Source organism: Notamacropus eugenii, chromosome X (genome assembly GCF_028372415.1).
Source record: "Notamacropus eugenii isolate mMacEug1 chromosome X, mMacEug1.pri_v2, whole genome shotgun sequence".
Lineage (NCBI taxonomy): Eukaryota > Metazoa > Chordata > Mammalia > Diprotodontia > Macropodidae > Notamacropus > Notamacropus eugenii.
Genome location: NC_092879.1, coordinates 79,517,413 through 79,534,066, shown reverse-complemented (window position 1 = coordinate 79,534,066; position 16,654 = coordinate 79,517,413). Strand labels below are relative to the sequence as shown.

The window sequence follows — 16,654 nt, the reverse complement described above, 5'->3', positions numbered from 1 at the left end:
TGCTAAGGAACATCAAACAGGGCTTTGTTTGGGTGTTGGGAACAAAAATAAGGAGATGCCCTACACTCTGGAGTGAAAGGGGCGATATTCGACTTCTAGTTTACTTTTGTCTTCTCTATGCAGGACTATATACATACTAAAAAGTATGTAAAAAATATTTCAGAGTGACTTGAAGCTCAAGGTAAGTGAGAAGGTAATAAGAGACAGGCTGGCAAACTTGACCACTATTTTTTAAGAAACTGTAGAATATATAAAGGAATTACTGTTATTGCGGAAGTGTCAGTTGTAGTTTGGTACAGCAAAAAGAACACCATATTTGGGCATGACTGGAAATAGAGTATGCAGATATATCAAGAGACAGAATTCAGACTTCCCCAACAACTGTTAATCTGGAACAATGGTCCAAATTTAGTGAGGTGAAATTTAACAAGGATGCATGGAAGTTCCTGTTTTGAATCAACAAATATCAGTTGTACAAGATGGCAGAGACAGACATGGCTAGGTAACAGTATGTGAAAGAAATCTAGAAATTTTGGTGGAATGCAAGTTCAATCAAACTGTGATAATATGCTGAATAGAAGTATAGAGTCTAGAAGAAGGGGGCAATATGGCCAATTGTATTATAGGTCATGTGATATCTGGAATTTTGTTTTCAGCCCTGAGTATTACATTTTAGGAACAACATTAGACAATATGTAGTATGTCCAGATGAGGGCAACCAGGCTGGTAGAGAAACTTGAAACCATGAAGTATGGGGGTCAGTTAAGGCAGCTGGGGGCACTTATCCTATTAAAAAAGATTCATGGAGCACATGAACTCTATATAAATACTTCAAAGCAAAGGTATGCATACTGTGTGTACCAGCTGTGCCAGCACACTAGGACATTCCCATTGGATCTTCTCCTTCTCCACAGGGTCATTGGGAATGCTGTATTGGACTAGGCCTAAATGCAGTCCATGTTCTATGTATCCCTATGTTTCCAAGATTGCTATGGATTGAAGGGATTAAGAATTATTAGACTTGGTCTCAAAGACAAGAATTAGAATAAATGAATAAAAATTATAGAGAGATAGATTTGGGTTCAATATAAGAAGGAAATTACCAACAATGAAAAGTATTCAAAAATGGAAAGGACTACATCCAGTGACTGTGGTTTACCAGATGCTGGTGATTTTCAAGCATGTTATAAGGGAGATTTGTAAGGCTAACATGGTGATAGATCCTGGTCCACTCTGGGATCCTGTGACACTCCTTTGTTTCTTTCAAGGCCATCAAGGACACACTTCAAATGGGAATCCCAGAGTCAATTAGTCCTTCCTTGTATACAATGAAAAACTCTCAAAACAAATGATAATAGCTAACATTTATATAGTGCTTTGAGGTCTGCAAATATTTTATATGCATTATTTCATTTTATCCTCATCTATAAGGTAAATGCCATTATTATACCCATTTTCATAGACGAGGAAACTGAAGGTGAAAGAGGTTAGGTAAGTGACCTGCTCAGAGTCACACAGACAGCTCGTGTCTGAGGTGAGATATGAACCTAGGATTTCTTGGCTCCAAATCCAATTTTTTTTCTTTACCCGTCATTTAACTAAGCTGTGAAAAAATCAATTGGTTATAAGAAGAAAAACAAAGAAAAAATGTGGCTCTTTCTTGAAGAATGTCAGACCAAAAAATTAGGGCATTATAGACAGCCATCAAAAGAAACATAAAGAGTCAAGATGTTTAATGTTTAAAAATATCTTTCTTATGACATCAGGATGGGGCTCTGAAGGGTTATATTACTCCCAGTAATGGAAGAAAGGAGCAATCTTGTTCATGTGAGTAACCACATGGAACTATCTAGTTTTCAGTTCAATCACCTAGGCAGGGGTCAGGTAGTTCTGACAGGTTGCTGAATGGGAAAAAATGTGAGTAATGGTTGATTCAACCCCGCCAAGAACTAAATGAAAACAGGCTTTTTTTGGTGGTAATGAAATGACTATAACATCTATGCAGAATATTGGACAAAATTGTGCTTGGCATCTGTAAATGTATTTCAGCTTTGAATAACAATATACAACTATTCAGATCAGTGTGGCTAAATATGCAAAATTTTCAGGTCCTTCTTTTACATACATATTGTGACAGAACTCTGTTCATTTGTGATAGAGGATTATGAATCTCATTAACTTTTATGAGAGGAAATCTACTTACAGTATTTTGTAGTTTAATTCAAAAATGCCCTTGCACCCAGAAAATATTTCCATTAGGAATCTTTTCTGTTCAGAGTCCATGCAAAATCAGTACTCTGATTGACTTTCTGATTGGCTATTCAGTTCTGTCTAAACCCTCAGTTTCACTACTGCTTCCAGTTCAGCACTTTTGCAGATCAGTTTGCTCTGCTTATTAAATTAATTTCTAAAGACACATGCCTCTGTTGTCAGGTTATATGGACTGAGGAGCACAAGAAATATCATTAAATGATTCTGTCACAAATGCATAATCCCTATAACAGAAGCCCCACTAAGATTTAAAGTCTGCTCATGCTTAGCAGAATTATGTTTCATCTCAAGAAGAGTTCCTTCCATTAAAAAATAAGGACAAGGTTTGAATGTCCTGCTTCGTGTATATGTCCTTCAACTCAAGGTCTATGAGTGAGTCATGCCTGATGTTTTTTTATCCCATTGCTATGAAAGACAGTTCTTCAAGAACAGGGCTCTTCAAAAATCATCCAGAAGAAAAACAACTAAATCTAACTTTACCTATGGCCAAGATTTTTTTTAAGTCCTTGTTAGTATTATTGGGGTAAAATGATCTTAGATCTGCTTTCAGAGAATTAAGAATTAGAGGTGTCATGCCAGTAGGTTAACACTGATACAATCACTCCTATACAGAGATGAAAAGGCTTTTTGAAATTCCGACAGTGAACATAACAGAAGTCCACTTCTGTTCCTGCACATGTGTTATATTCTTGTCACTCAGTACACACCATGGAAAAGCAGGAAACCAGAGGCTCTGATGGCTGTTTTTTTGGACCACTCTTTCACAGGACACGCCTTTTTAGTGTCTCACCCAAACAAGCACATTAAGTCTTCATTTAGTAGATAGTAGAACTTGTGCCCAAAGTCTGGCTGGCTAGAAAGGTCAAAGTAATATAGTAAAGGAAAGTCCTCTATTTTATTATTTATTATATTCCTCTACTACATTACTTCATTTTTTTCTTCCCAGTAACCTTGGAAATAGACTCCAAGACCAGCCCAAAGGCTCACAGCTACTTAAGTTTTGCAGGCCTATGTTAAAACCAGGGCTTCCCTAATCCTAACATCAGCCCCCTCCTGACAAGGCTACGCTGCAGCTGCCTCTCTGTCTTTAATTCTTCATTAATATTATTATTATCATTAGTCTGAACTTGTGATTGGATCAGTGCAGGGAGCTCCACAGTGAGGAAATTCTCTGTACCAATGGAGATTAGCAAGTGTTCTGTAACTTCTAATCTTGGGGCCTAAGCCCTGAGAGGTCAAACAACTTGTTCAAGATCACAACCAGGATGTGTCAGAAGTGCGAAGAAAAAGTTATTCTGATGTTGAAACTGCTTCTTGATCCACTGATTATACCATGTGGCTTCCTATAATAGCAACAACAATAATAGCAATTATTAGTGTTATTGTTATTAATACTTTGTCAGTGTTCTTTTTGTCTAGTCTTTTCAGTAGTGTATAACTCTTTGTGACCCCAATGGGGTTTTCTTGGCAGAAATACTGGAGTGGTTTGCCATGCCCTTCTCCAGCTCATTTTACAGATGAGGAAACTGAGGCAAACAGGGTGAAGTGACTTGTCCAGGGTCACACAGCTAGTACTTGTTTGAGGCCAGATTTGAATTCAGGAAGATGAGCTTTTGTGACTCCAGGCCAGCACTCTATCCACTATAGAGCCCCCAGCTGCCTTTTCCTTCCAATTACTTGCATTCAAATACTACTCCAGATATTTTCTAGGTGTGTGAGCCTGAACAAATCACTTACCTCCTCTGAGTTCCAGTTTCTCACCTGTAAAATGGGGGTAATAATAGCACCTACCACACAAGGTAGTTATGAGGACCAAAGGAGAGAATATATATCAAAAGTTTGCAAACCTTAAAGTGCTCTGTAAATATCTTATTTCTAATATAATCAGTATGCTGATTTTACCTCAAGTCAGTGAAAATGAGCATGTCTTCATACTCATCGAACAGTGGAGAACTTATGGAGAACAGGTTAGAGACCTTAATCAAGTTCTTACCTCCAGTGGATGAGGCTCCCACCTCACGTTCTTCACAATCGAAGAAGAATTACCAGTAATGTTCTGAGGATGCTTCTTCAGGGTCACACGGGCTCCACGTGGGTCTTCCTTCATTATGCTTACTAGGTTCTTTAATTGCCACCCAACCTGAGAAAAAAGTCCAGGATTAATTTAAAAAAAATTACTTTGGGTTTAATTTATTTAAGCTATGGTGAAGTCTCTTACTAATTGCAAGGGATATATTAAAGAAGAATTGCATTTTAATTTGTTCAGCATCAACAAGAAGATTGTTTATTAAATTTCAATTCCTCTTCCATGAGACTGATAACATCAATGCCATTCTTTGATAATGGAGATGGATGGGTTTAGCAACTAAAAACCCAGAGTTTTGCTACAAATTATGGCAAAGCACACTGAATTATCACTTTTAATATCTCTTGCTGCATTTCACTAAACAATTAGGAATAATAGTAAGAGAATAATTATGAAATATATTTCCAATATTGTAATTGAAGCTGTTAATTTTTTTTTCTGGGAATATCATAGGGTAACACTAACATAACATCTTCAAGGTCTTAATTAAAGATCAACAATCATTTATTTGAAATATCAATAAGTCCATTGAGAGCAATGGAATTTTAGGAATCATTATGAACCATATCTACAGTTATGGAAAACAGTGTGCCTTACAAAAATTTTCTTGCTTATGTTAAAATAACCATAGGTCTCTTGGTCAATGAGGATTTAAAAAATATCTAATTTCCTTTTCCCATCATAATAATCAATTAAGCAATACATTCAAATAAAAAAACTCAATTTTTTACACAAAAATGTTGCAGAATTCCTTGTACTCACTTTTCTAGATTTTAGTAGAGGGATAGGAAAAGGCAGAACTTGCTTTGTAATAAAGTCTTTTTGATATATACCTCTTCAATGAGCATTACCATAACAATTCCATTAAGCATTCCAAGAAAGTATAAAATGATATCAAATTTAAGTCAAACAGAAATTTCCATTCTGCACAAACAGTTCCTGCTTTTCTCAGAATTAAACTAAAAATTATAGCACAAAGTAGGAATATGTTTAAGTGTACAGCATAGATGCTTGGTAAATATTTCTGAAAAGACTTAAATAGTAGACTAGGTATTCCGATGAGATTGACCCATGGCTGAGAAGTGACATCAATAGATTGTGAAAATGCAGATGTTAAAGACAGGAAAAACCCATTTACACAACCAGTTTTAATTAACTTGTTTTCAATTCAGTCTTGTGTGAATGTAGCCCTTGAGTTTCCTTTAGCTGCCACATTTTTATAATAGGGGAGAATAGCATCTGTTCTGTCCAGTTCTCAGAGGATGTTGTGAGATTCTCATGAGTTAATGGATGAGAAAAGTGACATCACAGAAAAGGGTGCTCTAGAGGTCATCTCATTCATCTCCTTGCCTATAGGCAAAAATTGCTTAGGGAAGCTGTCCAAAAATAAAATAGGGCTTTGGGAGGCAGTGAGTTGCTGAACAATGGAGGTCTTTATCAGGGATGTTGTAAAGGGGATTCATGCTCAGATATGGGATGGGCTAGATAAACTTTAAGGTCCATTAACATTTTGAGATTCCAGGAGTTTGTGAATAAGGAAAGCATATTTTTAGCCAGCAGGAAGAGCAACCCATACAATGATAGCTCAAGATTTCTGTTAGATAATGAAATCTAGTAATTGGGAAAGTAATTAGCACATATCACGCAGTCAATGGCATTATCTATTTCCATCGAGGCTTGAAAGGACTTTGATGTCATAATCACATTACATATTGACCATCATGTACTAACAGTATATTATGGTCACTGTGTAATAGTTCTATAATGTCATTGAAATTGTATTTTGTAAATCCTAAGAGTAGAAGATATTCACTCTTTCTTTCAGCTCAGATGACTGGATGAAAGAAAGAGAATAAGAATTCCAGTGAAGAATGTATGGACATAATGGAAACAAATAGGACAAAGGGATCTTCTAGGAGGGAAAAAGCATCTTCAGGCTTAGAATACGACATGTAGAATAGAGGCGAACTGCTTTTAAAGGGAAATTAACAAGTGAAGAAAATTCAAGTCACATGGACTCAATTTAAAAACTGTATTGTGAACCCCTTATATAGACCATGAAGGTAGAAAATTAAGAGCAACCATCTGGCTAATTTAGGGCCTAAAGTACTTTGGTTGTAAAACACGTAGACAACAGGAAAAATAAGTTGCTTCAATTCTCTACTTCACTATATCTTTGCAGATAAAAATGAACCCCCCCCCCCCCCCCCCCCCCCCCCCCCCCCGCCAGGTCATCCAAGGAGGGAATGGGGAAAGATTTGACACCTCTGGCTATTCTCAGGCCAGTATAAATCAGAATTAATGGGATGGCTCAAAATTGTTCTTAGGCTGGACTTGAGCCCCACTGGTCCTAAGAGAACAGACTTGAAATAGTAGTTTGGGGGTAGTCTCTGCATGGTTCTTAACTACTGTGGGCATAGCCCTGGATGGAACTGTCATGGAACTTTCCTTAGCAAGATAAGAGTGTGAAGGAGAGGAAAATCTGCCCAAGTGGAATCAGCAGTTTTAAAAAGCCTAAAATCATCCACTTGATTTAGTCAGAGAAGAATTTCAGTAATTGATTGGGTGGCATCACTGAGTTTTCACACAGACAAAAAAATGACTTTTTTCCTTTTTCAGATACAAGTTGGGCTTTATACAGAAAGTCTTGCCAATATATTTTTTAGCTCCACTTGGAAAAATGATATATCCACATATTTCTAGTCAGTATTATCTCTCTCCTGCTTGGTATGCAAGATATCACTTACAATAACTTTAGTCTAGCAGGTGTTGACAGTCTAGATTTTATTTCCTGACTGTCTAGATGTTATTTCCTCTTGTAGCTATCTCTATGTACAAAATATATTATTTGGCCAATAGCTCAATAAAAGGTAAGTGACAGTCATATGAGAGCCAATGTACCTTTGTCCTCACCAGGATATTCAAAGCTGGTTAGCGTGTCATTGGAGCACATTACAAGCTTTTCTAATTAGAAGAAAAATATTTGGTTTCTGTTAGCTCTATGGCTAACCTCCTAACATTTTCTTGGCATCTACTGGTGACACCTTTGTATCTCCCTCTTCCTTTTATGCTATATAAATGAACACACATGCAGAAAGCTTCTCCAATGTCAGCCATCTGCCACTTGACTTACAAGCAAAACTTATCAACTGATTTCATAATTTTGAGTGTGAAAATTCAACCATTATCCTTATAAAAATTAAGTTTTACAGTAAAAACAATAACAAATCTGATGCATTTCCACAAGATAATTAAGAATTTCAATGAGCCAGTGAATTGCTGAAATTGGTCGACATCTGGCTCAAATTTCAACATTAAAATTCCTTAAGAATTAGGAGACTTTGGAGTTGACAGCATCTGGGAAGGGACACTGAGATATTTTCCAAAGCCCTACTCACTAGTGGGAATGTTTCATCTTTTAGTTCACCTACTGGCATAGGAAATAGGAATTTGTGCTGATTATGGAGAGTTGCCATTGAGATTTATATCACCTGAGGGTGGCTTAGTACAGGAATTTAAGTAATCATGAGACTTTTAAAAACTCCTAGGTAATCAACGGCACAACCCAGATGTTTTAACTTGCTTATTTTGTAGGTTTGCCCACTCAACTTGGGAATAGTACCAGCAGGTTAAATTAACTACCCACCAAAGGTCTGCTTCATAAAAGTTAAGAAATGTAAATTATTTTCTTATACACAGTAAAACAGCAGCCTTCTTGGTATGTGATGCATTAATGTTCATTTGGTAATATCAGTGATTACAGATGGCCTGTGACCTCATGCTTCCCCACCTTCTCATATCCCATCCTTGTTTCCGTTTATGAGGTTGCTGGAAAGTCAATTTTGAAAAAAAAAATCAGTTTCTCAATTTAATTTTAGTTGCATTGCTTAAACCTTGACAAATAGTTATATGCATATTCTCCATAAGAATTTTTAACTGAAGTTACTTAGAAGACTTTGACCAAACCCAAAAACTGACCAAGTGCTATGATTTTTTTTCAGAAATAAAAATAGAAGTAGAAACAATGAAGTATCCACAGAGTATGCTCTCTGAACTTCTAACTAATGACATGTTAGTAATCATAAGAAACAAAGGTCAAGAACTATTTTTTGCTTTTTCCTCATCCCCATAGTACCTAAGTGATGTTGGGTATACAGCAGGTGTTCAATAAATAATTTCTGAATTAGAACATATATTTGCACATTCAAGTACTTGGTCTATCCTATCAGGTTATTTGGGGGAAGTTACAGGGAAGGAAAAACAGGTTTCTCTACTAATTTATCTGCTACACAGGTTTGACTCTCAGAAGATGCTAGGATTCATATATGTAATCGTTCTGTCTTACCACCATCACCACATCACCACCACCACCACCACCAACAAGAAGTTAACATGGATATAATAGTCACTTTGTGCTAGGTGAACTGGATAGAAATTATAAAGGTGGCAAGTTTAGATTCGAAGTTGGGAAAACTTTCCCAACAATTAGAAATCTCCAATGTTGAGAAGTGATGGGTTATCCCTTTTTAGAGGTCTGGATGGGGAGGCTGGATGACCATTTTTCAAGTACGCTATCATGGAAATTCCTTTAGGACATGGGTCAAACTAAAAGGCTGCCGTGATTCTATGACTGTCAGTTAGTTGCAACTTCACTTAAGAGTTAGGATGATGTCCAAGGACATACCAAATAATAATAAAAAAGAATCGCTTTAATGCTCTCTAACCACAGCTAGAGTGTTGGGCCTGGAGTCAGGAAGGTCTGAGTTCAAATGCAGCTTTGAACACTTACCAGCTGAAGAAGGAGCAAAGACTTGAATGGAATCAGAGAAACAAAGAGGTAGGTTTGAGGAAGGAGGGTAACCTAGGCATGAGGGTCAACCAAGCAAAAGACACAGAGTTGAGGGATGAAGTGTTGTGTTCAAGTAACAACAAGTGGGCTGATATATCTGGATGGTAGAGTGCATGGAGAAGAATAAAGTGCAAGAAGACTTGAAAGATACCTAGATATCAGGTTATGAAAGGCTATTTAAATATTATTAAATTATTACTAAAATATCAAGCAGAGGACATTATTTCTGATCCTAGAGGTAATAGGGAGCCATTGGAGTTTATTGAGGTGGGAGAGGGTAAACACTGTTTGATGTGCTTAAGGAAAAACACTTTGGTAGCTGAGTGGAAGAAAGATTATAATGGAGAAACACAAATCAAGGAAACCAATTAGAAGGTTATTGCAAGAGTCCAGGTGAGAAGCAATGAGGACCAGTAGTAGGGAGGTGGCTGTGTGGGTAGAGAGGAGAGGTAATCAAGAGATTGTTGTGAAGGCAAAAACAACATTTGACAACAGACTGGATATGGGGGGTGGGACTGTTAAGTACAAGTTGAGAGTGAATGATGATACCAAGGTTGAGAGCCTGGGTGACTTGGAGGATGGTAGTACCCTCCATGAAAAAGAGGTGAGGGTTTCAGAGGATAAATGAATTCTGTTTTGGACATGTTGAGTTTGAGATGTCTATAGGACACTCTGTTTGAAATGTCCATCAAGAAGTTGGTGATATGGGACTGGAGCTTAGGTTTTAGGATTAGGACTGGATATATAGACCTGGGAATCATCTGCATAGAGATGATATTTGAACCCATGGGTTCAGATAAGATCACCAAGATTGTATAGAGGGAGAAAAAAAGAGGGTTCCAGACTGGGCCTAGAAGGCCATCTATGACTAGTGGGACTGAGACAGGAGAGGATTCAGCAAAGGAAACTGAGGAGCAGTCAGTTTGGTAGGAGGAGGAAAACCAAGGATGAAGAGTGTCATGAAAACCTATAGGATAAAGAAAGTATCCAAGAGGAGGAAGAGAGTGAACAAAGGTGTCAAAGACTACAGAGAAGGTCAGGCAAGATGAGGGTGGAGAATCCACGTTTAGTCTTGGGTTTTCTCGGGGGTTTTTAAACTTTCACAAACACATACTTCTCATGCTCTGTTTTGTAGCATAGGGATTTACATATGTACTGTATCTTCCTACTAACCTGTAAGCTCCACAAGGGTAAGGATAGAATCTTATTCATCTTTGTAACTCCCTTCATAGATAGCAGAATGCTGCACAGGATTTCGGAACTGAAGGGAACTCAGAAGCCATCTATTCCAACATAGACCTAACCAAGAGTGCCCTCTATATCAGACCAGCAATACCAGATCCAGGCTCAGGAGAACCTCCACTGAGGGGAAACACACAACCTTCAAAACCCCGTTCCATTGTTGGACAGCTCTAACTGTCATGATGTTCTTCCTTACTTCAAGCCTATAACAACCACTGCTTCTACCCATTGCTCCTACCTGTGCTCTGCCTGTGGGTCCATACAGGTTGACCTGAATACCCATTGTACATGACAGGCTCTCAGATACAGACAGTTCTTGCTCTATGTAAACTTGCATTATGCAAATTCAACTTTACATAGAGAATTCTGAAAGAAATCCACATTCCACAAAACCACCTATGTTTACTATACAGTGCTGTGCTTTCTGTCTCTACTCATGCCCCTCAGCTCAGTGCTCTATGACCTCCTCCCCGAACAGTCCCCCTGCCCCACAATGCCCCCTCTCAAAATTTCAATGAAAGCAGAAGAATTGGAAGCACAACCACAGCCACTCCATGCATGTATGCCCTGTTAGTCTGCCCTCCATCCATCTGTGCTCTGGTACTGCATGTCTGTCCCCCGTGTCAGGTCCCCACATGTGGCCCCACTCCTGTTCTTCCCTTTGATTTGGTCAGGCCCCTATGTGGCTGGCCCTGGACTGCCGCATGTTCCTCCTCCTGCTCTCACTTCTCTGTCCCTGGACTCCATGTTTCCTTGAACCCTGTGCAGGTCCCCTCTCTCCAGGGCAGGGGTCCCCTTCCTGCCACCTTCCCTTCCATACTTATGGGTAAATTTGCATTACGTAAAAATCACTCTATGTAGAGGTCTGCAGCACAGTCCACTTAGAGCAAGTACTGTCTGTACTTGAAGTCAACTATCAAGTCCCTCTGAATCATTTCTTCCCCAGGCTAAAGATACCCCACATGCAGCATGTATTTAATAAATGGTGTTGAACTGAATTGAATGTGCTTTAGCTTTCATTTTCTCTATAGGGAACCCTAACGATTTGAAAGATTCAGTGAATGAGCAAGAGAAAGTATTGGGCATGTGAAGTATTCTGCCCCCATCTCCATTCACAGCTACCTACTTCTAACTGAAAGGTACAAAGGAAAACTGCCCTGGGAATACAGTGAAAGGGGGATCATGCCAGTTTTGCTGCTCAAATCCAGTGAAATAGGGAAAGAGTCAATGTGGAAAAGAACAGGGAAAGAAAAGAATTATTTAGTTGTCCAATTATGTATTTTTTTAAAAAAGGTATGGTATTCAAGTTGTCACTAATATTTTAAAAAGCAGTTAGTTGTCTGGATGCTATAGGATCGGAACGACAAATTAAAATGAATCAACTAGACTTCACAATTCTACATTTTGTTTGCATACAATCCATCATCAAGTTGTTCATATATTAATTTAATCATATCTAAAAGAGCTAGGAGATGGCTTTTGATTTTCACATATATCATTTTAGAATTCAAGCACTTCTGTAATTTTACCTCCCATTAACAGGAAATGATAAATAATTAACAAGTTGATAATAAATTATTCTCAAGTAGAAATGGTAATGAAAACCTATTAAACATGACGATTATATGTTATTCAGAATAGGCTGAAAAGCTGAATACTAGGAAGCATAGGAGAAAACCCTGAAAAATCTGGGGACTCATCAATTACAGCCCTAAAAATATCTTTGGGAATATGGAAGTCATTACAGCAATCTGCAAATCTATGCTGAGAATGAAGTGGTCCATGACCCAGAGCTGGACATATTAAACCACCAGCCTTAGTAATTCTAAACAATTTCTAGCTACTTTATAGTATTATCTCTTTCAAGATTTCTATCCCACTGAGAGGAATCTGTTCCTCTGAATTTTCCAAGGTGTACATTCAATAATTAGGTTTCATAATATAGACTAAGGTACTTCTCCTGTAATGGGAGCTAACAGTAAAATGACCCTAATGGAGCAGAGAAGATCAGCATGGCTAATTTCAATAATGTCTGTCTACAGAAATGAGCCTGGAGCAAATTAGAACTTCCACAGCATTCATGTCACGGCAGGGGCGGGGGTGGGGAGGAAAGCACTATCCTTTATATTTGAAGATAAAGCCACTGCTCTGATTGGCACTAAGTCATCCATACTCTTTTCTTGCTGGCTGCTCCTTCAGTCTATTGACATACATTTTCAAGACAGTGGGCCTATGTAAACTGTGCAATCCTTCATTATAGAATATATTGAAACTAAATGACTAATATAGAAAACAAACCCATCATCTGAATCTCGATAACAACATATTTTAAGCAAAGGAGTTCCCTGACCACAGTCCTTCATATCTCTCAGGTATATTGCACAATTGAGATAAAATACCTTAAGTCTTATTACACAAATGATTCCAAAACTTGTCTCTCCTCCCAATGAGTAGGTCTTTCTCTGATTGCACAGGGTCAATTTGCCATTCTTAGAACATATAAAAGCTTTATGAACTCTATTTTCTTTACTTCTAGACAAACTTCCTGGTAAGAGGCTAACACTGATAAAGCCAGCAATTAGCAGTTTTATCATTGTTAATGTCTGTGTGTGTGTATGTGTGTGTGTGTGTGTGTGTGTGTGTGTGTGTGTGTGCATGTGCATGAGTCTGTTTCATATATAATTCTCTTTTTCTTTTCCTTTGTATATACAGAAATTCACATGTTCAATGCTTGTTCAGTACAGCAATCGCCCCCCCCCCCCCGCCAAATAAATAAAGAAGCTGTCCCATGTTATCAGACCTAAAATGGGAATGTGCTTGTACCCTTTAAGGGCCCTTCCTCCCTCAGCTCTCCCCCTCTAGTTTTTGCCCTCAGCATCATGAACCTCCCAACAGGTTGGTGCTTTCCTGGAGCACCACTCAATTGCAGCCCACATGGAGGAGCCTCAGACCCACCCTTCTGAGAGCTATAGCACATTCCCAGTCAAATACATTTGAGCCAGTCACTTTCTGGCTGATGCTAACAGCTCCACATGAAATAAATGAAAACAACTCTGTCTCTCTCTTCTCCCTTCCCTCAAATCTAAATTCTATGTACATGCTCCCATAGTGTTACTTGGGTATTATTTATGCTTTCCAATTAAGCACTCACTTTGGCTGTCTTGGCAACAGGCTCAAATAAGTGACTCCTAGGCCCAGAAGTAAGTGCACATCTGCCCTAAGAATTAAAAACTTGCTTGGGGAATTAGAGAATTTTAGAGAGAAACATTGTCAAAGAAAACTCATAACAAATAGGTTAAATTGGACTATAGTCACTGAAAAAAAGAAATAAATTTTTCCCTCTTGTTGGACTTGTTCTCAGTAGAAGGTGTAAATTCATTTTAATCCACTCAAAAAGGCATTTGAATTCAAAATTGTAGAATTGTACGAGGAAGGAGATATAAATTTATTTTAGTGTGCATTCGAGAATGTAATCAGCCTCACATTAGTTATATGGACTTGAAGAGACTGAAAAACAATGAACTAATTAGCCTTGCTATAATCTGATAAATGTCAGGAATACCAGTCATTACTGAGTCACAATCAGCAATCACTGAAGCAACTCCAATGTTTCAGATTAAAGAGTGAAGGAGAAAAGAGAAGCAAAGGCGAAGTCTCCTCTATGGTTGAATAAGAAAAGAGAAATGGTTCCATTTTAGGTGGAACCAAGGAAAAGAAATTAACAGCAACTTGTAAAATGCTAATATATTTTATCCTCAAAGATTCAATAAATCAAAGAAAGAATAGACATCGCATGGGGGACAGCCTAATGATTTCTAACACATAAAGCATGCTAGCTGAACAAGGACTAGCTTTTTATTTCTTTTTAGATAATCAGTAAGAATAGAAGTAGCAGAATGATTTCCAAGGGCTAATACCAAAGGAACTACATTTCTGTTGATAAGAAGCAAAGAAATATTATAGATAATTATGCAATCATTAAACAAAGACATAGAAATCATTACCCATTTAATAGAGGTGTGAGTATAAATATGTTAGCAATACAAATTCATTTAGACAGAATGTTTTTGAATCCTACATTATTTCATGTTTCACAATATTTTTATTTCCTAAAACGTCTATTAGCCTACAGACAACGATTATCTACTACATCATTGTGGACAACAAACAAACAAACAAACTGAACCTAAAGCAATGAGCAATTATTTACTGACAACCTTTCCTCAGCATCATGCTAAATACTTCTGAGGACCCGAGAAAGGCCTCCGCTAAGGCCTCACTTAGCCAGAGGTGGAGCACAACTGTGGCCCCACCAAGCAGCCTGGTGTGAGTACAGTGGAAACAGCACAGAGCTTGGTTAGTTTCTAATTTGGGTTCTTCTACCAAATTTCCTCATCTATAAAATGCAGGGGTTAGATTCAATGATTCATAGACTTCCCTCCATATCTAAAATGCTATCATTCTAAAGAAGAAGTGATCGGGGAGGAGGGAAAGGGTCATCCTGAAAGCTGGCACAGTGCACTTCTTAGGTAGAAGGTAGAGCTTTCTTCGGATTCCTTGAAGGCCAACCAATTTATATTACAATTGGTTGAATTCTGCTGAACATTGATTATTTCTCCTCCAGTCTATATTGATTTACATTACATTCATTAATATATAAACAAGGCCACTGATTTTGAAAATGTGGTGCCCAGGCTTCCTGGAGGCCAGCACCAGAACAAACACATCAATCCTGGGGAGAAAAGCCAAGACCTCTTAAAAGCACAGCCAGGGATCCAGGTGACAGGGTGACAGCCAGTCTGGCACACACATTTCAAAAGCCTCTGAAGGTGTCACTGTGCTCAAACATAGCATGTTACTTATGTTCATCACAACAACCTATCATCAGTAAAAAGGGAGACTATGTTCAGTGTATTATTTAACAAGGGAAACATTGCATATATTTAAGAAATATTTTCATCAACAGTGATTAAAATGCAACTTACAGGGCGTAAGTAACAGTTGCCCAGAAAGTTCACCCTGATGGGGCACCTCCTTTCCAGATAATACCAGATGAGCGGGAGCTACAGCAGAAACATATGACTGATCACTGTCCCCAAGGAGTTTAGAATCAAATACACAAGAGTAATATGCAATAGACAATCAGTAATATAGCAAGACAAAATAAAATGCAAAAGTAATAATGCTTCAGCAATCCCTGGTACTTATAGGAAACTGGAATTTCAGGATGACTTTATACAGAAAGGAATGGACAAAGGATCTCTCGGTTCCAGCTATAACAGTGACCACTGCCTAATCCTAGCTATTGGAATGATATGCAACACCTGGACAAGTCAAGTGACTTGCTTATGGACATACAGCTACCAAGTGTCAAAAGTGAGATTCAAAACTCTTGATGCCAAGTTTTATATCATGTTATCACTCTGCCACTTTTGAATAAAAGTTCTGAGAAAGGCAGTAACCACGTCGTTTATTTCTGTGCAATGGCTAAAACATTACAGATATCCAATAATTTGTGAGTGGCACAGGTCAGTGACTTTAGCAGTCAATCCTAAGAGATATTCTCCTGCGTCTGGGCAATCTGGTAACACCATGTGTAAAGCTAATAATGGCATTTGAACATCTAGGGGACTAATACCTTTTGTAATGGAATAATCTCTCTGCACCCCAAACTCCCATTGGCTCCTTTGTCTCCTGAGGGAGCTCTGAAGCTGGGCATATGATAAGTCAATACAGCTGCACCTCCGATTTTATCAACAGCATTCACCCTGTCCTCCCGTATTCTGGCATGAAAACACTAAGTAACTTTTGACTGGAGGGGAAAGGAGAGAGTCAATAAAAACAATGGTGATCTATTGTGTTAAATGAAACACAAATGGGCAATGTTGACCTGAAGAAAATCTAAGGACTCCCTGAAATCTTTGGTATATCTCATTTTCCCTTTCTGTAACCCTTTTCTGTTGGACACCCTTAACTGCCTTCATGTGGCCCAGTGGCTTCCGTGAGGGAAGGACTTTCTGACCAATTCATTCATACAAAGATCCAAGACACTTCAAGTGCTGCATATGTGGGGACAGTTATATTTCTTATAAGGATCCTAACAAGAGAACAATGCTTAACCCAAAGGTCAGGAGAGAGGGTATGTCTTTACTAACTCCTCACACCACACCAAACGGATAGCCAATTACTCTGCCTACCCATAAAGG

General features: G+C 38.2%; 1 protein-coding gene across 1 annotated transcript in view; it reads right to left on the bottom strand.

The window, feature by feature from the left end:
- The window catches only part of LOC140515231 (connector enhancer of kinase suppressor of ras 2-like), a 570,766-nt gene that overhangs the window by 215,896 nt on the left and 338,216 nt on the right, over positions 1-16,654 (bottom strand). Inside the window, exon 8 of the mRNA XM_072625828.1 lies at positions 4,265-4,411. Coding sequence (XP_072481929.1) covers positions 4,265-4,411 — 147 coding nt within the window. The remainder of the gene's footprint in view (positions 1-4,264; positions 4,412-16,654) is intronic.